The sequence below is a fragment of the Muntiacus reevesi genome, chromosome 16 (genome assembly GCF_963930625.1).
Source record: "Muntiacus reevesi chromosome 16, mMunRee1.1, whole genome shotgun sequence".
Taxonomy (NCBI): Eukaryota; Metazoa; Chordata; class Mammalia; order Artiodactyla; family Cervidae; genus Muntiacus; species Muntiacus reevesi.
The window spans coordinates 19190974-19212069 of NC_089264.1; the positions used below are offsets into that span (position 1 = coordinate 19190974).

Genomic DNA, 21096 nt, shown 5'->3' on the forward strand with positions numbered 1-21096 from the left:
AACACTTTCAGGCATCCATTGGGGTCTTGGAATACATCCCCCAAAGATAAGGGAAGACTACTGTTGTTCTCCTTGGTCATCAGACTGGAGCAAGTTTTAAAAGTTAAATTAAACCTTAAATTGGGAGTTAAAGTTAATTTTGAAAAAACATTAACAGCTTGTTCAAAATTTAAAAGTGGGTAAGAGTATAATTACTCTAAAGAATAAGCTAGTTCATTGCTTTAATTCTGTGTTTTTGTTTGTTTTCCTTTGCAGAGAATGTAGCTGGTCACTACATTTCCCCCTTTCATGATATTCCTCTGAAGGTGGACTCTGAAGAGGTATTGTTTTAACTTGTTTGGTGCATGAAAATATATACTTCTAGTATCACCATAAGATTCTTTTTGAAAGGATCTCAGAAAGAAACGTTGTGGTTGGCAGTCAAGAAGGGCAGAGGAGAATTAGCATCAGTTATCATTGTAACAGGATTATAAACCTTCTTCATGAATTAGAATTTGGATAAGAATGGGTTTCTTCCAGGAGAACTTGGGAAGAAAGAAGTGTTAGTAGTAGTCTATGACACTTAGAATTTGGTAGCAAATAAAAATTTAAGGTTAAGAATTTGGGAGGTTAACAAGAGGCTTCTTTTTATTTTTATTTTTTTATTTTATTTTTTTTTTAAGAGGCTTCTTTTTAATAAGAGTAGTAGTGGTATTAGTAATAATAAAATAGTACCATTTGTGGATTATCTTCTGTTTGCTAGCCACCGTGTCAACATATGCCATTTTATTTAATCCTTATAAGTTGCTGTTATCATCTCCAAGGACACTGGAGCTGAAGTGTCCTTGACTTGGACACTCTGACTGTCTAAGGTCACATAGCTGGTGAGTGGCAGAACAAAGTTTTGATTTAGCATTTCTGACCACAGAGTTCATGCTCTTTAACCACTCTACAAGACAGATGCTAGAAAGGCACAGTTGGAAAAATGGTAGTCTTTGAATAGCTATTCTTTTAGAACCTAAAATTACCTGAGAGGTGGGAGGGAAGAAGGGATGTAAGTCAGGCTGGAGGGCAATCTGCTGAAGATGGAGCTAAGAGGGGCTCAGAATATTGGAGCGTTCCTAGGGCTCTCCTGACTAGTTGGCGAGATGGCCTCATCGGTAGTGGGTGTTAGTTGGCACCGCAGGCTTGGCAGTTCTTTCAGTAAGATCCAAGTAGTTAACTGGCTTATTTCATTACCACGTTTTTCAGTAATCAGAACTACATTCCAGGATGAGATTCTGTGGGACTGGCTAGTGGGGTTGGGTTTTCCAGAACCATGGTGGGTTCAGTGTGGAGCAGAGACCAGGGAAAAAGTGGGAAGCTGCTGCAGCTGCAAGTCTGGTTTGACCTTTCTGGTGTTACCTCAGGGGCTGACTCTCAGGGGTCACAGTAAGGTTCTGGGGCATGCGAATAGGATTTATGCTGCCTCCCAGGTCTTCTTAGCCAGGCACTATGCTCAGAGCTTGACTTGCGTTATTTCAGTACGTCCAGGGCCGCTGTTATCATTTTTATTTTGCTAGTGAGGTGAAGTACCTTGCCCATGGTCACAAATCTGGTCTGCTGTGGAGATGAGATTTGAATGTAGGTGCTGTAACTCCAGACTGTAATTTTTTTTTTTAACGTTTCTTCAGGTTTTATTTTAAATAATAGCAGGTGTGAAGTCAAGAAGACAATAAACAATGGTGTCTTGATATAATAAGCAAAAGGAAAGGTATTTTATTCTAAACTATTATTTACAAACACATTTAAAACTATAGTCATTTCCTATAATATCTATAAAACTTTTCATAAATAAGTATCCCAGAGACATCCAAGGAAGAGGACGTTCAGCAGCATCATCAACAAAGTCTGTATCTTAGCTACTCTTGTGTAATCCTTCTAGCTCACTGCTTCTGGGTGGTATTCAGCTACAGGACAAGGAGTCATGTAATCTGGAGAGAGAAGGAAACCGGTGAGAGAGCATAAAGAACTCCATAGTCGTGTGTGTGTGTGTGTGTGTGTGTGTGTTTGTGTGTGTGTGTGTGTGTGTGTGTGTGTGTGTGTGTGTGTGTGTGTGTGTGTGTGTGTGTGTATGTGTCTTGTTTTGGCGTCGTGTGTGTGTGTGTGTGTGTGTGTGTGTGTGTGTGTGTGTGTGTATGTGTCTTGTTTTGGCCAGTGAGCTGTCCAACCTAGGTACCTCACATCTCCCAACCACTCTCTTTGATTTTGACTTAAAGAGGGTGCATTCATCCATTTATTTGTTAATTAACTTATTCATTCAGTAAACAGTTATTGCTTGGTTACTATGAGTCAGACAGTATTCCAAGCACCAGAGTTGCACTGGTGAATAAGGTGAATCTAGTTCCCTCTCCGCCAGGGGAAACTAGCAACCTAAAGATAAACAAGTCAAACAAACACTGTAAGGTGCTAGAAATCTAGAAGTGAGCAGTGAAGGTAGGAGTGACTAGTGCATGCTGCTTCCTGTGGGGACAGCCTCTAGACCTAATGGCAGTAGCAGTGATAACAGTATTATAGGGAGGAATTGTGTAGTAGGTCGGGGTGTAAGTGGAACAAACCATGGGCTTCATACATCCCACTTCATACATCCTTAGGAGGATGGGTTTTGGGGAACATGAGATTTGGGCATATGAAAAATTGATATGGCAGAACAAAGTGTAACAGGTTGTGCGAATGAATTCTGGGCCTGTGGGGACTGGTACACACAGTGGTTGTGTCAATAGGCTTCCCTTGTTCCCAGACAGAATGACTAGAACTCTTGGACCTTATGCTTTGGGCGGTGGTACTTTAGGAAAAGAACTAATGTATCAGGGCCGACTTGGAATAGTTGTTCTTCTGTGTGTGTGCTTCATTAGCTGTTTTGGTGTGTAAAAGTTACATATAACGTGTGAGCATTTGGGAATGGTGTAATTTTTCTTCCCAACCCGCCGCGTGATGCTCTTTTAATTTAAAAGTGCTTGGTGGAGACTGGGTAATCACACCTTGGTGGGGATCACAGGCAGGAGGCGCAGCCGAGCGCTTTCATGGCTTGTTAGTCGCACTCCCTGGAGTTTCATTTCAACAATGAAATGACTGTTTTAAGCATGATTACTGGAAACTGCCAGTCTTTCCTTAAAGACTGAACAGAGCCTTGGCTTATTTTATAAAAACTAGGAAAATACACTTGAAAGGGATTTAGCTTTTCTAATAATTTGTTTTATGTAGCACTTTGATGCTCATGCACTGGAGATGCAAATGCAGAGAGAAAACTGCACTGGGCGTTTGGTGGATTCTCTGTTGAATCAGGTTTCTGGAAACCTCTGGTGGAATGTTTATACTATAGGCATATTTTTATTGCTATACGGTCAATACAGCTGTATTCTTTCATGAAATATTAGAGTCAAAAATAGCATCTTTTAAAAATTGAAGTATAATTCATTTACAGTGATTCAGGTATATAACAAAGTGATTCAGTTTTATATATATATATACACACACACACACACATATATTCTTTTCAGGTTCTTTACCATATAGGTTATTACAGGGTATTGAATATAGTTCCCTGTGCTATACAGTAGGTCCTCGCCGTTTATTTTATATCCAGTAGTGTGTATCTGTTAATCCCAAATTCCCAATTCTTCCCTCCCTGCCTTCCCCTTTGTTGATCATATTTATTTTCTATGTGAGTCTATTAATATTTCTGTTTTTATAAATAAGTTCTGTATCATTTTTTTAGATTTCACATATAAATGATAGTTTATATTTGTCTTTATCTGTCATACTTCACTTAGCATGTTAATCTCTATTTCTATCCATGTTGCTGCAAATGACATTATTTCGTTCTTTTTTATGACTAATATTCCATTATATATGTATAAAACATCTTCTTTATCCATTCATCTGTCAATGAACATTTAGATTGCTTCCATGTCTTGGCTATTATAAACAGTGCTGCTATGAGCATTGGGGTCCAAGTATCTTTTCAAATTAGAGTTTTTGTCTTTCCTGAATATATGCCCAGGAATGGGATTGCTGGATCATGCTTTTAAGAAATCTCCACGCTGTTCACCATAATAGCTGCATCAGTTTCCATTCCTACCAGTAGTGTCAGAGGGATCCCGTTTCTCCACACCCTCTCCAGCATTTATTATTTGTAGGCTTTATTATGATGGCCATTCTGACCAGTGTGAGATGGTACCTCATTGTATTTTTGAATTGCATTTCTCTAATAACCATCTTTTCTTTTATAGGAAAATGGCATTCCTACAAAAAGAGCACGAAATGATGAATATGAGGTACATCTAAAGGTTTTTATTTGTGTGTATCACTTATATTGTCTTTTAAAGACCTTGATGGTAGTCCGCATTTGTGCAGTGATGCTGAATTATTTTCCCTTGCAGAACTTATGAGTGCATCCTTATGTTTTTCTTCTAGTCTTTGAGGCAGCTAGGGACAATATTACTATTTTACTTTATTCCCTTATGGTAAAATACATATAACATGACATTTGCCATATTATTTATTGTACACTTTTTAAGTGTACAGTTCAGTGACATTAAATTCCTTACCATGTTACACGCCCATCACTGCTATCCATCTCTAGAACTTTTTCATTTTCTCAAACTGAAACTCTGGACCCATTCAGCAGTAGCTCTCCACTCCACGTCCACGTCGCCCCTGGTAACCACTGTGCTACTTTCTCTTTATGAATCTGACTATTCTAGGATTCAGGAATATATGCTATATTCCAACTATATGCTAAATAAATGCATTCTCAATTCATCTTTCAAGTATATGCCTGTCAAATTTTTAATTTTTCTTGACTTAGGACTAGAATGTTTGACTGATGTCTGTCTTCCCATTTCTTTCTGTTGATGCCTTTTTATCTTGCTGATTCCAGGAAACATTTCCTGCCTCTTCCTTAGCCTTCTTTTCCCTTCCTCACCTTATTGCCCTCTAGTCTCAGCTGGCTGAAACTTTCGACCCCAGCCTTTGAATCTCTTTCTAAGCATAGCTGTGGGGCTGTTTAATTCCTATCAGCTTTTGCTGCCCCCCATCTTGTATTTTACTAAACTGATGTTTGTCAGAATGGTCCTAAACCATCTGCATTGGAACTGCTTAGGGCACTTGTTAATGTTTCAGATTCCTGGTCCATTCCATATCTACTAAATTCATGTGGACTGGGGAGTCTTCACATCTAAGAGGTGTTCTCTGCTCAGTCACTCTGTGTCCGACTCTCTGTGACCCCTGGACTGTAGTCCTCTGGGCTCCTCTGCCCATGCGATTTCTGAGGCAAAACTACTGGAGTGCGTTGCCGTTTCTTTCTCCGGGGAGTCTTTCAGACTCAGAAATCAAACCTTTGTCTCTTGCATCTCCTGCATTGGGTAGTGGATTCTTTACCACTCTGCACCTGGAAAGCCCAAAGCAAGTGTCCCAGGGCATCCTCTGCAGTCTGAAGTCTGAGAACCATTGCTCTGTGGAATGGATACATAGACAATCAGGGGCTCAAGTCTTTATAGGTTCCTAGAGACTTCGAGTGTTAACCTGAAAACAGTTGTTTCAGTGGGAACAATTGTTTACTGAGTACGTATATACTAAGTACATGTATACTGAGCACATATATGTTTATGTACATAGTACACACTCAGTAGTACCTAGTCTTTGTGACCCCGGGGACTGCAGCCCACCAGACTCCTCTGTCCATGGGATTCTCCAGGCAAGACCACTGGAGTGGGTTGCCATGGCCTCCTCCAAGGGATCTTCCCAAACCAGGGATCGAACTCAGGTCTCCCACATTGCAGGCAGATTCTTTACCATCTGAGCCACCAGGGAAACCAACTTAAAATTTAATTTTTAGAACATAGTTTGTGTGTTGGTGACTACCTGATTTTTGATTTGAGATTTTTTTTTTTTAATTCTTTTCTATTTCCCTCACCCCTCAGGCCGTGGCAACTACTTTTCTACTCTCTTTCTATGAACTTGGCTTTTTTAAACTTTTTAAGATTCTACCTGTAAGTGGTGCCATGCAGTATTTGTCTTTTTCTGTCTGATTTCTTTCAGTGAGCATAATACCTTCCAGGTTCACCCATCCTGTCACCAAGGGCAAGATGTTGTTCTTTCTCATACTTGATACTATTCCCTTGTATTTGTAAAAAATGTATTCATTCATCTGTTGACCGGCACTTAGGCTGTTTCTGTGTCTTGACTATTGTGAGTAATGCTATAATGGGCATAGGAATACAAGTACCACCTCAATATCCTGTTTTCCTTTTTTTTGGATATATATACAAAAGTGGGATTTCTGGGTTATGTGGTAGTTCTATTTTCAATTTTTTGAGGAACCTCCATACTCTTTTCCATTGTGTCTGTACCAGTTTACATTTCTACCAGCAGTGCACAAGGGTTCCTTTTCTCTACATCCTCACTGATACTGTTATTTCTTATCTTTTTTCATGATAATCATTCTAATGGGCATGACCTGGTATCTTATTGTGAGTTCGATTTGCTTTCTTTCCCTTGATGATTAGTAATGTTGGCCATCTGTATGTCTTCTTTGGAAAAGTATTTAAGACCTGTACCCATTTTTTTTGATGGATTGTTTTTTTGCTGTTAAGTTACATGATTTCTTTATATATTTTGCTTATTGACCCTTTAACAGATATATGACTTGCAACTGTTTTCTTCCATTCCATAGGTTGCCTTTTCGTTTTGCCTTTGCCGTGCAGAGCTTTTTACTTGAGTATGTTCCCACTTGTTTATTTTTGCAATTATTGCCTTTGCTTTAATGTCAAATCCAAGTTTATTTGATATTTTAAGGGTTAGAAAGAGAATAGAAGGGTTATTTCCTTTTTTTTTTACACCTCAAGAATATAGATGATGCAGTGTTAGAGAATCTGCCTGCTAATGCAGGAGACACAAGACACAAGAGTTTCATTCCTGGGGTCGAGAAGATTCCCTGGGGAAGGAAATGGCAACCCACTCCAGTATTCTTGCCCGGGAATTCCCGTGGACAGAAGAGCCTGGCAGCTCCAGTCCACGGGGCTGCAGAGTCAGACAGCACTGAGCACACACACATAGAAAATCTACTGACTGCTTTTTCATCCTTTTTTTTTTCTGCAATAAAAATAGAAGGGAAAAAAATAGAAAAAAGAGCTGAAGGAAGAGGTAGATGTCCCTAACCCAACTTTCCGAATTTGAAACATGTCTCCTTGTGTCTTTGTGATTTTCTAATAAATTTCAGCAGACCACTTTTGGTTTGTAATTAGCATTAATCTTAGAATAAACAGGCTAACATTGGCTTTAAAAAATTACAGGTCATGTGCATTTTAGCCTGAGAGAAGAAAAGCAGACTGGAAGTGCACTCCTAGTGATCAGGAGCAAATGGTGAGGAAGAGTGTAGTTTGCAGGCTTACAATTCAAACCTGATCCATTGTTCTCTCGCCGTAATTCAAGTCTCTGTGAGGGGTTTTGGTAGGTGTCATTCTTTCTATAAAAGGACTGGCACTAGCTTTGTCTTCTGTGTCACCTCTGAGTATTCATCTGCATGCATTTCTTCTCCTAGAGCCAGACTTTCAGGGATGAATAAATTATGTGAACATCTGCCGTTTACTTAGGTTTTTCTTTTTAACAGCTCCTTCAGACATATTTAAGCAGGTGCTGGGGTACCTCATGAAAGAGCATGGAAAATGAAACCTAACAGCAGGCCTGTATATAAGGTTGCTAAGATAGATATGAGACATATTTCTAAGGAGCAGTTGTTGAGAATGCATTCTCAGCTTTGTTCTTTATCTCATTATGAGTATGCAGTTTTGTCATGGTAAACTTCGGTCTCATCTAGAAGAACTTAAAAACCATCATTACTTCTGTGGCTTGATTTATATTTAATTGTGTAAATGGCATTCTTTGAGTTAGCAGCTTTCCTGCTTTCACTAAGAAAACCCCAGATATTGTTTGAAGTGAAGTGAAGTGAAGTTGCTCAGTCGTGTCTGACTCTCTGCGACCCCATGGACTGTAGGCCACCAGGCTCCTCTGTCCATGGGCTTTTCCAGGCAAGAATACTTGAGTGAGTTGCCATTACCTTCTCTAGGGGATATTCCCAACCTAGGGATCGAACCCAGTTCTCCTGCATTGTAGGCAGATGCTTTTACCATCTAAGCCACCAGGGATATTGTTTAGCAGTACTTTAAACCAGAGGTTCTCAACTCTGGCTGCATATTAAAACTGCTTAGGAGCTTTTAAAAATAAGCAATACCCTGGCTTCACTACAGAACCACCGAATTCAAATATGTAGGAGATGGGGGCTCTAGAAATCTCTTTAAAAAAAAAAATCAATTCCAGCTCTCCAGGTGATTTTACTGTGTGGCATAGTTGAGAATAACTATATTTAATCGCTGCTTCTAAAATGGTCTGTGGTGAAAGGTAGTTTTTTGGTTTGTTTATTTCTAATCTTTTGTGAACTGATACTAATACTTTAAAAAAGTACAATCAAAATGAACTATTAGAAAAACTTAATTCAAGTTCCAAATACTTATTAATAGGTTTGACAGCCATAAAAATTACTTGGTCAAGTTGTTATCAATGTTTCTAAAGCAGCCGGTAACTGTCAACTTGTAGATTAGCCCTGGTCCATGTCCACACTTGGACGAAGACTGTTTTAAACCATTGCTTTGATAAGTTGTTAGTTACTGATATCAGAATGGGAGGCAAGCCAACTTTCAACATAGACTTTCTCTCTCTCTTTTTTAAAAATAGTTTTATTTGTTTATATTTGGCTGCGGTCTGTCTTCTGCTGTTGCTTGGGCTTTCTCCAGCTGCAGCGAGCAGGGGCTCCTCTCTAGCTGAGGTGCGGAGGCTTCTCATTGTGGGGGCTCCTCTTGTGGATCACAGGCTTTAGGGGGCATGGGCTTCAGCAGCTGCGGTTCCTGGGCTCCGGAGAATGGGCTCAGCAGCTGTGTTGCCTGGGCTCATTTGCCCCTTGGTATATGGGATCTTCCCAGCCTAGGGATCAAACCCATGTCTCCTGCCTCCCCAGGCGGATTCTTGGCCACTGAGCCACCAGGGAACCCCTAAGGCCTTTTCTTTGTAAGGCCGGTACTGTTAGTCACCGCTGACCTAGAGTGTCAAGTACTCTACGAGGTCAGAAGCGGTAGAAAGAAGCAGTGTTTCTTCTGTAAGTTTAGGGAATCAGAGATCACTAGATGATGCAAGCTAGGCTGTGTGACTCTTTGTAAGCTTTGTAACTACCTATACTAATGGCCTCAGTTTTACATTATGATAGTTCTAACTTGGATTTAAATATTTTTTTATGATTTTCAAAATATTTTACTTCTTAATTGTGTATTTTCATTTAAAGCATGTAACTGATCTTCACAGCCTTGTGTGGGATGAGGACAGAGACTATCACCCTTACTTTATAGACTGGAAAAGTGAGACACTCAGCGCCCACTTCTATTTTAGTTGGAAAGTAATTGAAACACGTTTCTTGGCTCCATTCTGATTCTGTCCCTACCAAAAGGTATTTCCAGAAATGTAGCCACTTCTAACACCATGCAGTAGTGGTCAAGTAACACAATCAGGCTTAAATTCTGTTATATTTTAACCAACTGCTTCTCTAATTTTTTAGTAGGAATTTAAGGCATAGGCAGACATATAATGCAGACTTTTTACATTTTTTGTAGGAAAAAAATAAAACATTCTCATGCAGGAGGTAAGTGAAAAAATAAAAGATGACAACATTAAAAAAATGTTTTCTTTGTTGTATTTTTAAATTGCAGAATGTGTTTAACATGGTTGTGGAAGTACCTCGGTGGACAAATGCTAAAATGGAGGTATGAAATATCCTATTAACATCAAATGGAATAATTAATAATGATATAAAATTTTGTTTCAAGTTGTTTGTCATAATATTTTGAATTTGGGATGGTTGACAAGCTTCTTTATAATGAAGACAATGGAAAACATTCTTGTAAACATACTTTGAATCTATTTTCAAAAAAGAAAATATTATTCAAAGCTGAATTTACACTTTAAAGAGACTATATTCTTTTTTGCCTATTTTGTTATACACATATTTATTTAATTTTCCTGACTCCTATATCTTTGAAAATAGCAGATACTTTTAAGGTTTTCTTAAATAGGTTCTGAGATGTATTTGTTCATAGACATAATTGCAGCATATTTGGCGCTGACAATTTTGGTTCCTGAGGACTTAATTCTCCTTTAGATTAAATTTAACTCGAAGAGGAGTGAAAGTGTTTTTCTGGCCAACTCTTGATTTCTGAGTACTTTCTAAGAGCATCTGCTATTCCCCTGGTTAGTTTTTAAAATTAATAATATTTTCTTGATTTTTCTTGATGGTGTGAACCTATCAAGAACTTCCCTTTTGCTTTTCAGAATTTTATTGTTTCATCTTCAGTTAAGTCAGGTCGCTATTTCTGAGTGAAATTTGATTTGTGGTACTTTGGTTAGTTATCTAAGTCTTCTGTAACTTTGGATGTAGAGGTAGGTATTATTTTAAATGTTTAAGTTAAGATAGTTTTATCAGTATATGTTTTGCAGATTCTTTATTTGGAGAATGATTTCTCTAAAATAGTAGGTTTTTTGGTTAATATTTTAATAGGAAAAAGTAATTAGATTCTTCTTTTGCTCTTCTTGCTTTTGGTACAATGTTTTATTATTCTTGGCTACTCTCTACCTCACTTGGGTGTAGGATCAAGAACCTGTGAGATCCTACCTAATTTAATCAGTGTTTATTCATTCAAACATGGCTTCAATTATTTTTTGTTTACTTTTGTAGGATAGGTTTTTTTTTTTCTTGGCATGGCAATTTGAATATGATTGAAAGGTAACTTTAAAATGAACTCAATTAGTGAAAAATCTTTGTTATAAGATTGATGGTAGAAAACCCAAGTAGTAACAAAAAGCATGTTGATTAATCCTTATCTTCTTGCCATTTCAATAATATTTATTATTTGTGTTACAAATAATGAGTCCATAAGTAATAGAGTACCTAAATATATTATCCTACGTTTCCTCCCCAGTTTAATACAAAACAGTAAATTACAAATAAGAACCAGCTTAACTTATTTTTAAAGTTATCTTTGATCAATAAGTTGGAATATGAATATTTAGTCTGATGATGGCAGATTTAAAAATCATGTTTGAATATAGGATTAACTATTTCTTATGTCCCACACCCCTTTGCTCCCACAATCTGCTTAGATTGCCACAAAGGAACCATTGAATCCCATTAAACAAGATGTGAAGGATGGCAAGCTTCGCTATGTGGCAAATATCTTTCCTCACAAGGGTTATATATGGAATTACGGTGCCCTCCCTCAGGTAACATTTTTGTTATAATGGTAAAACTTCTCTGTCTTCTGAAAAAATTGCCTTGTAAATCCTGTGAACTACTTGAATTTAAATTAAGGACATGTCAGTGTGAGAGATTTGTAAATTTAAAAATTTTTTAATGTGGAATTTTATTGTATCAATAAACTTTTTTTCAAACTGTATATATGTCTGTACTCAAATTCTCAGAGTTAGGTATTTAGAATACTCATATTTGGCATTTTGAACACATTTCTTTTTCTGGGTCTGGCTATTAAGACTCAGTGAAAAATATTTTATTTCCTTTATCTGCAGTCATTTTTTTGGATATGACAAGTTATGCTTTTATATACATTCGTACATGACAGCATGAATTTTATTTTTTAAACTTTAACAGATGAACCTATTAAATTGATACCTCTTTCAGAACTCATTGTGAATTGAATAAGGCAACTTAATTATATACTATTAAGAATTTATGATTTTTCAGTAGGAAGCAATGAAAACAATGGTTAAGTGATGGTAAAGCAGCATTCCTATTAGAGAGTAACATTTACTATTTGCTTTTATTCCTTTTTTCTTCTTTTTTTTCTTCCCATGTTTCCTCATTCCTAGGAAGTGGTAACTTCTTTCAGATAATTTAGTGAGTAAAACTCAGAATATGGAGAATCAGAAATCTAGGTTTGGATACATAGAGAAGCATCTGCCTTTATGTTTATAAAAACCTTTAGAGCATCTGTCTATCTGGTTATTTTTATATTTTAATTTTGTTTATTAATTTTAATATTTTGTGTGAAATTCCAAGATGCTTTTTGGGAAATATCTGAGAGAAAGGGGTTCTTGTTTTATCTAACTCAAAACAAAAAAACCCCAGCTGCCCATGTAGAATAAACATTTGCAGGAAAAGAAAAAAGAAAATTGTTTTCTAAAGAGTCAGACTGCCTTTGATGGCAGTTAGACCACCCACATGGATACATTCTTGGTTAAAACAGGCGCTTCTAAAATGGTGTGCTAAGAATGAGGATGTTTGTTGAAACAGACCACAGGATTCTGACTTCCCAGGTGCCTAAATAGACATTCTGTTTGACCTGGCAGTGAAAGGGTGTGAACATTTTTGTTAAGCTTAGGGAATACTGTCTGCAGAAGATGAAGAGATGAGGGGGGGCTTCACAAGCCACTGAATTAAAGGAAGACATAAACAGACCTTTGAAAAGTAGAGTAGTTGTTGTTCTTACTATTATATGGTCTTGTATTTTTTTTTTTTTTTTAAAGCATTTACAGTCTCCTGGAGGTGGGATGATCAACAACTAAATTAGTGGCTACAGTGGAGCATAATAGATTCTGATTAACTCATCTTTTGTAGTTCATCTATTTAAAGTTCTGACACATTTTTGTATTCCTCTGGATGTGTTTGAATGTTCAAGGTGCTCTTACATGCTATTATATTAGTCTGCAAGGTGCAATAGTTCTTCAGCTAGAGCAGAATTAGACTCTTAATGTTGATTCTTAATGTCCCCTGCATTCAACGCTGCCTACTGAAATTTCATACTGCACCTAATATCCCAAAGTACCATTTTTGTCCGTATGAGAACCTTTTAATGGTTTCCTATTGCTGAAAGGATAGAATGAAACATTGCTAACATAGCCCCTCAACCCTTCATGGTCTGGCCCTACTTTTGCAGCCTTATTCTGCAGCCTTTGTCCCTCTCGCGTCCCCCCCATCACAGCAGCAGCTTCAGGGTCTCCAGTTGCCCTTGTAATTTTCACACCAGCCCTTGCTTCACAGAGCTGTTCATGTCTTCAGGACTGGTTTTTTGAGTACCTGATGTTTGCCAGACCATGTCCTAAGTACTGGAGGTAAAGCAGTGATAAAAGTGACAAGAATTCTTGTGGAACTTTTATTCTAAGAGAAAGAGAGACAGACGAAAAAAAGTAAAAACGTATAGAATGTCAGATGGTGGTAAGTGTGTTGGAGAATAATCAAACAGAAAATGGGTCTAAGGTGTGGTGGAATTGTTGCAGTGGGGAGGAAGGCCTCAGATGGGAGCTGTTTTCTAAGAGGAGACCAGAAGAAAGTGAGAGGGTGGCGTCTAAGGAAGTGAGTGCCATCCCAGGCCATTTAGAGGAACTCAAGGTATGAAAGTCTAGAGGTGGAAGGAGGGCTGGTGTGTCTGAGTAGCAGAAAGGAGGCCACTGTGGATAGGATGGAAGTGAGGAAGAGGAAATAGACTTGTATTCTCTCTGCCATTTTTAACCAGAGATCTTTACTCTCTTTTTAACCCCAGACTGATGATGTTGGTGTTGGTGGTGGTGGTGGTGGTGTGTGTATGTGTGAGTTCTCAGCAGAAAAATGTACCATAGATTGCACAGAAGTTAAACACCAAGCAAAAATAACTACATTGATTCATGTTTATATAAAGTTGAAATTAGGCCAGTTGTTTATGGACAAGGTAATGTACCCAACTGTCTGAGTGGTAAAGAACCCACCTGCCAATGCAGGAGATGCGGGTTTGATCCCTGGGTGGCAAAGAGCCCCTGGAGAAGGAAATGGGAACCCACTGTAGTATTCTTTCTGAAATTTCATGGAAATTTCATGGACAGAGGAGCCTGGTAGGCTGTCACAGAAGAGTCATACACAACTTAGTGACTAAATAACAACAAACGTACCCAATATTTTTTTTTGCTTCCTTGTCAACGTTAAGACAGAGTAAGCCTGTTAAATTGAAAGCCAGCCCCTGGCCCGTTTATGTTTCTGATCTCATGCCCAGCTTCTCCTTCTGCTCCCCCTCCTGCGCCCTCACCCCAGCACTGGCCTTCTCATGAGTCCTCTGAGGCTCTAGGCATACTCCTGCCTCCAGCTTTCACACTCACTGTGACCCCCCGCTTGGGACATGTTTTCCCAGTGTCCACACACCCTCCTCCCTCCAGTGTTTGCTCATCAGTTGCCTCCTTCGTGATGTCTGCCTCTAACGTCCTCTATTGTTTTAACCCCATGTACTCCCATCGTTCTTCCATACTTTTTTTTTTTTCCTTTTCCATTACACCTGTCAACTTCTGACATGCTATATAATCTATGCTGGTTTAGTTGCTAAGTCGTGTCCGACTCTTGAGACCTCACGGACTGTGTGTAACCTGCCAGGCTCCTCACGTCCGTGGGCTTCTCCAGGTAAGAATACTGGGTGGGCTGCCGTTTCCTTCTCCAGGATGTAATTTGGTTGTTAAGTTTATTGTAAATGTGTTCCAGGTAGAATGTAGTCTCATGAGGGCAGGGATTCTGTTTGTTTTGTTTGTTGTTGTCTTTCAGCTGCTCCATTTAGTGTCTGGGGCTGAGTTAGGTGATCAGTAAATATTTGGGGGATAAATGAACCCACGAATGCATGCTGTCTGTTGCATATGGTTCATATGTGGGTAATTGGATTTTGCTCTTCTCTTGTGATTCGTCTTGTAACATCGGGAACTTTGTTCAGAGCAGTAACCAAGCCAACCATGCTTGGAAGAACATTGCAGCAGCAGCAGACTGTTTACGTAGAAGCCTCTCCATTTAGTCATCCATGTGCTCTCGTTATTTCAGACCTTCACCTGCCTGGACTGTGTAACCCTGCTAATATCTTCTCCTGCGCTGGCAATGATGACTTCCTCAAAGTTTGAGTTTGGACTGGGCAAAAATTATCTTTGTTTGTCTTCCCTTAATTGTTCATATTTCCCACATATTATTCAAGTATTGTAACTTTCTGTGTAAATATTTAGAAGACTCATCTGAATAATGTTAAAGGACTAGAATCACTAACTTCAAAATTTCTTCAGTCTTACTGGTATATCATTGTGTTATTATTTTGAACTTCATTATAATTTGGTTCGTTGACCCCAAGTTTCATTTAGTACTACTTCTTAGCTTTATAACCTGGAACCAGTGACTAAATCTAACCAGGCCTATTTGTTCCTCTGTGTCATCCTGCCATCTACCCCACAAGGTTATTGTGGAATTCGAATGAGATGACCAAAAACAAAGTTCACCCCTCAATGAGTGTTGGGTGGTATTATCTCAGTGATGATACTGTTGCCACTGGTATTAGGTGCTACTAGTGAAATAGCTTCTGCTCCCCATTGAAGCTGGTGAAGCACAGGTAGAGGTTGAGCAGATCTTACTTGACTTGGAGATGGGAGTTCTGATTGATCAGGACGTAGTACTCAAGAAGTCTGCACACTCAGTTCTGTACCATTCAGTCATATTTTAGAGAGACTGAAGGGCCAGAGCATGGTGATTACTGATGTATTGGTTAATATTTCTAAGATTGTAAGGTAATGATCTCAGATACCTGCATGAGGATGAGTAGATTTGTTTTAGGCTAGATCAGTAGTCTGTGTATATTTTGAGTTTTTTTATAGCTTTATAGCTATGCTTTGTATTAATTTAACATTATTTGTATTCCTCTTGAGAGATTTTTAAACTTTTTTTTAAAGCTTTTCATGGATCCTCTGCTAAAATTTTTCTGTATACATATATACTACTAGGTATATCCCTGTGAGTCAGATTGCTAAGTTCTGAGTTACCTACCTGTTTATTTTACTAGGTATTCCCAAATTGTTTACAAAAGAAGTTGTAACAATATACACTCCTACCAGTAGTAGCGTTTCAGGCTTCTTACATAATTATGAGTATTTAATGTTATCAGATGTTTTTGAAATAGCAACTCATTTTGGTTTTAATTTGTATTTCTGTGATCAGATTGGTTATCTTTTCATGTACTTATAAGTCATTCATGTTTCCTCTTAGAATTATCTGTTCCTGATTTTGACCCATCTTGTATTGTGTTGCTTTTTCTTACTTAGTTGTAGAAGTTATTTTAAAGTCTGGATGCTAGCCTTTGTCAGTTTTGTGAAACAAATATTAAGATTAGGAATTCCCTCTTCTGGACATTTTTTTGCTAGCTTGACTGCTTTCCTAGTTGTTTCCTTGCTTAGCTTTAAGCCTAGACATTTAAAACTCCACTAGAGGGTGTAATTCAAGTTTTAACTTTGTCAAGATTTCTTCTGGTGATTGCTTGAAATTATACTGTATTTTCAAGTTAAGTTAGAAATCATTTAGTATGACTTTTTTTTTTTGTAGTAAAAAACCAAGCCCTGAAGATCTAGAGCACTAAATGCAGAACTAGAAATAGAAAGAACTAGTATGGTATTTTTTCTGGTGAGGGAAATCATGAAGAACTGATCCTAAAATTGACAATGTTGTTATAGGTTAAGAATTTTGCCTGTATGTATTTATTTCCTCCATAGAAAGAACTAAATTGATAGGTAAAAAATGCAGTTGGGGTTTCTGAAGAGAATGAAGACAGTTTTTGTGTCAATACGAAGAAGGACTTTTGTAGAAAAATTAACTCTGACCACAGTAGGCTAAGTTATTTCGTTAATTTGTGAGCTTCCTGGTTACTGGTAGTATTTATGCAGATTATGAATGACCACTAACAATCATAGAATTCAGAGATAGGATGTATCTAGCAGTTGTCTTATTGAAGACCTTTTTGTAGGTGAGAATACTGAGGTCTGAATGTTTTGGCCTAGGTAGTTTGTGGCTCACATAGGACTAGAATCTAGATATTGCCCTTCAGGCTAGAGTGACTTCTAGCTTGTCACAGTTGCTCCCTTCTGAGAATGAGAATGAGGTTAAGGAAGGTTCAGGAAAGGGTTCCTGCCTTAGAAAGGAGGAACCTCCCAGATGTTTTCCGATTCTGCCTCTGGGTTTTCTAATTCCACTTTCACTTTACTCCTTCATGGTTTCTCCAGCACATTAAGATTAATATTGTGCATTTATGACAGATGCTACACCACTTATTAACATGGTGTTCTTCAGGGTACTGAGTATGTCTTGTTAATTTCTATTCCTCCTGGCCCAGAGTAGCTTATCAATAAATATTAACTCAATGAATGGATGCCTGGTAATAGAAAATAAGAAGCAGTAAGGGCAACAGTAGGAAAATACATTTAAGAGATTCTGAGAGTAAGAGAAAGAATTTAAAGGAAGAGAGTTATGAATAAAGTTATATCTGAAAGTAATTGCAATTCAGTTACCATACTAAAATTTAGGCTTTGTAACATAATGATTAATAGCAAGTGTTCTCATCCTGGTGCCACCATTTAGAATGAGGGTGGACAAGTTTAAACTGTGCTTCAGTTCACTTATCTGTACAATGGGATTAATAGATTGCACATTCTTCCTGGTATACATGTATGTATATGTGTGTATGTATCACTTAGGTTAGCTCTCACCTATAACCAATATGTAAGGTTGACAATTGTGTTTACTATTCTTATATTAATTATGGTAGTATTTGAGGGTAATGAAATGTAGTTAGACCTAGTGTGAATGTAATTAGACTTAATGTAGTTAGATTTACTGTGGGTTTTTTTTTTTTTTTTTTTTTGGTATGGTGAGTTAGCTTATTTCTGAATATGCTATAATTAGAATCAGAAAGAAAATGTTAGCGTTTATCTATTGGGTTTAGCTCTTAGTAGCATTCCTTTTTAATTATCTATGTAAAATTAGAGGAGCCAAGCTTAGATAATCTGAAATTCTAGATAAGATTCTTGAGATGATGTTCTCTGCTTATCTTATAAATCTGAGAGGATTAATTTCAGGGAATTTGTACAGCTCTATTCAGAATCAGCTAATCATGAGGGTTTTGAGGAAGGATGGTTTGCATAAGGGATCTTTAAACTTGATAATAAATTTCTGTTATGCTGTTCATTTATAAAAATGCCCATGTATACAGTTTGTAGGCAACAAGTTATAATCTCTAAAGTAAACTAAAGAGTTGACTTCTTTTCAAGAGTTGACATCTTTTCATGCTTTTGTCAAATTCTTAAGATTGGATGAAAAGGTGGAGGATCTTTTAAATGGAATGAAATGAGACAAAAATGAATTTTTCTTTTCTTTGGTAGATGCTATCTTGTTCTTTGGTTTCTGAGGGGAAAACTGGGTTTGTTCTATTAGAAGTCATTTAAAGTACAGGAAGTTTATTTTCAAACCTGGAAAGCAAGACCCAGTGCTGTTACCATGTCAAAGAAAGCAAAAATGGAAGCAGCAATTCAGACATTTTGTAGAAACAAGGGCACAGACAACAGGAACATCTGAACTGAAGTTCCAAATAAAAGTGAGCATGAATTTAGACGATGACTAAACTTGGAAGAAGAGTGTTTGGAAATACCACCCACTTTCAGATGTGATTATACAGACAAATGAGAGACAGATGGGAGGAAATAGTATAAATCTGTTTTAATTATTATGATGCTTAAGAATGTACTGCCATGTTGGCATTAAGCCTATTTAATTTCTGAGAATTTTTCCCTTGGATTATGACTATCTGTAAAACTTCATGATGATGTGGAAAGATAATAGAGAGTATTAACCTATATTCCACCCCTACTTCTGTTTTTTAGACTTGGGAAGATCCCCATCGAAAAGATAAGAGCACAGACTGCTGTGGAGATAATGATCCCATTGATGTTTGTGAAATAGGCTCAAAGGTTTGTTTCATAGACTGTTGTTCTAACGTATGTTCTACTTTAGTCGTGCCATAAAATTTCAGTTCTTTTCAGAAGGCACCAGTTCTTCAACTCTTCAGAGTTCCTGCCTGTTTATCCCTCTCATATCAGTCCCTTTTTGTATCTTTACTTCCTTCTCTTAAACCGTGGGTTGGTAAACCCGAGCCCATGGCTAGTCAAATCCACTTGCCACCAGATTTTATAAAGAACACAGCTCTGGCCGTTCATTTACATATTGTCTGAGCCGCTTTCGCATCCCCACCGCAGTTGAGGAGGTTGGAAGAGATGCTGCAGTCTGCAAAGTCTCAAGTATTTGCTCTCTGTCCTTTTACGAAATAAGTTTGCCGAGTCCTGCTTCAGCGTCCTTGCCATTATCCAGGCAGGATGTTCAACACTGATGAGAACTAGCTGGTACTTTTTTGTGTGCCTGCTTCCAGGTTACTACGGACAAACAAAACTTACACTTTCACAGGTTACTACGACCCATAGAGTTCTGTGTGTCTTCACTCACATTCTCTCTCCTATTTCCTGCCGCATTTATTGCCAGTATTTATTGTTCTCTATTAAACTCCTTGTATTTCGTTCTCACTCTCGGCAGAGCATGTTGTCTTTAATTTTGTAGAGCTCCTAGAAACCTGCAGATAAGGATCCCTTTACTCTCCCCATAGGCTCTCAAACAGATGTGCCTGCAGATCCTCCTCCTTCCCTTCCTTCTGTTACTGAGACCAGGGCTTCCCCTGTGCTCTCAGCCCTGTCCCTTCCTGCCATTTGAATGACACTCTTTTCTTTACTCTTCTTTGTCCTGTATTTTCAACTGCCCTTTCTTTATTAGGGGCTTCCCTGATAGCTCAGTTGGTAAAAAATCGCCTGCAATGTGGGAGACCTGGGTTCTATCCCTGGTTTGGGAAGATCCAGTGGAGAGGGGATAGGCTACCCTCTCCAGTATTCTGGCCTAGAGAAGTCCATGGACTGTATACTCTGTGGGGTCACAAAGAGTCAGACACAACTAAGTGACTTTCACTTTTCTTTATTGACTTTCTTCCATATTCCCTTTTGTAAGAAGACTTGTAAAAAGAGCAAACACTCATCTCTATCTCCTCCTTCCCACTTAATCTTCAGTCAGTTTAAAATTGTTTTCATCCCCCCATTATGTCTATGAGACTGCTCTTAGAACAATCACTGGTAGCTTTCTTTTAACCAAATCCAACCAGCCCATTTCATATGTTTTGTATAACTTGAATTTACCTTGGAATTTTATGCCTTTGACCTCTTCTTCCTTCTTCTGTCAGTCTCTTTGCTTGACTTCTGCTGTACCAGGGAGACTTGGATATCCTCTAATTCTGGCTCCCCCTTGGTTTCTGTGTAGGCTGCTTTCTTCTGCCTGCTCCTCAGCATTGCTTAGCCTGAGAGTTGTGCCTTTGTTCAGCTCTCTTCTCGTGTGAGGACTCCCTTGGTGATCCAGTCCCAACCGTTTGTGGTTTTGCTCTCAAATTACTGTCTGCAACTCAGACCCACATTCTTAGCTATCTGCATTTACAGTTGACTGTCTCCCAGGCATCTCACACTTGTGTCCAAAACTGAATTCCTCATTTCCTCCTCTCCACATTTCTCCTCTCAGTGAAGGACACGTGTCTTCCTTCCCTCCTCGCCTCCGGATTCTTGAGACAGAAACTGAGAAATCTTACAGATCATCCTTTGCTTCTGTTCATCCCATTAGTCTTAAAGTACTGACTCTGTGACCTAAACGGTCTTTAAATCTCTTTTGCATTATCACTGGAGCTAGCTTTGTCTAGTCCTCAATTATATTGCACCTATTACTCCTATCACTGCCCAGTTTCCTTGCTGAGTCTTATTTTCCCTACCATCATTTACACCAGACTCTTTTCCTGCGTTGTTCGTGTTTAGGCCTTGTCCCCTGATTTCCGACTTTCTCTCCCGCCACCCCTCGTTTGCACGCTGCCCTGTAGCTGTACTATGCTTTCAACTCCTGTGACGTGTCTGCCCTCACTCAATCCAGGCCTGCACACAAACTGTTCCCTCTGTGCAGAATGGAACATGCTTCTTTCTTCACTTGGTTTTACTTCCCCCTTCTTTTCACTGTGCATCCCCCTGCTCATCCTTGGATCTCAGCTGTAGTATCACTTCTTCTCGGGAGTCTCCCTTTACCGTAGACGAACATGCTAGCTCTTTGGTCTGTGCTTCCTTAGGACTAACTGTCTGTGTTGTTTG

At 38.4% G+C, this 21096-nt stretch overlaps 1 protein-coding gene across 6 annotated transcripts in view; it reads left to right on the forward strand.

Moving 5' to 3' along the window:
• PPA2 (inorganic pyrophosphatase 2) overlaps positions 1-21096 on the forward strand; it is a 105968-nt gene that overhangs the window by 15405 nt on the left and 69467 nt on the right. For 4 of the 6 annotated variants that reach the window (XM_065907380.1, XM_065907384.1, XM_065907383.1 and 1 more), the window contains exons 2-6: positions 256-320; positions 4251-4295; positions 9774-9827; positions 11221-11340; positions 18763-18849. In XM_065907380.1, the coding sequence (XP_065763452.1) occupies positions 256-320; positions 4251-4295; positions 9774-9827; positions 11221-11340; positions 18763-18849 (371 nt within the window). Of the gene's footprint in view, positions 1-255; positions 321-4250; positions 4296-6694; positions 6740-9773; positions 9828-11220; positions 11341-18762; positions 18850-21096 lie in introns of those variants that run through there. The other 2 variants (XM_065907382.1, XM_065907381.1) reach the window with 2 other exon arrangements.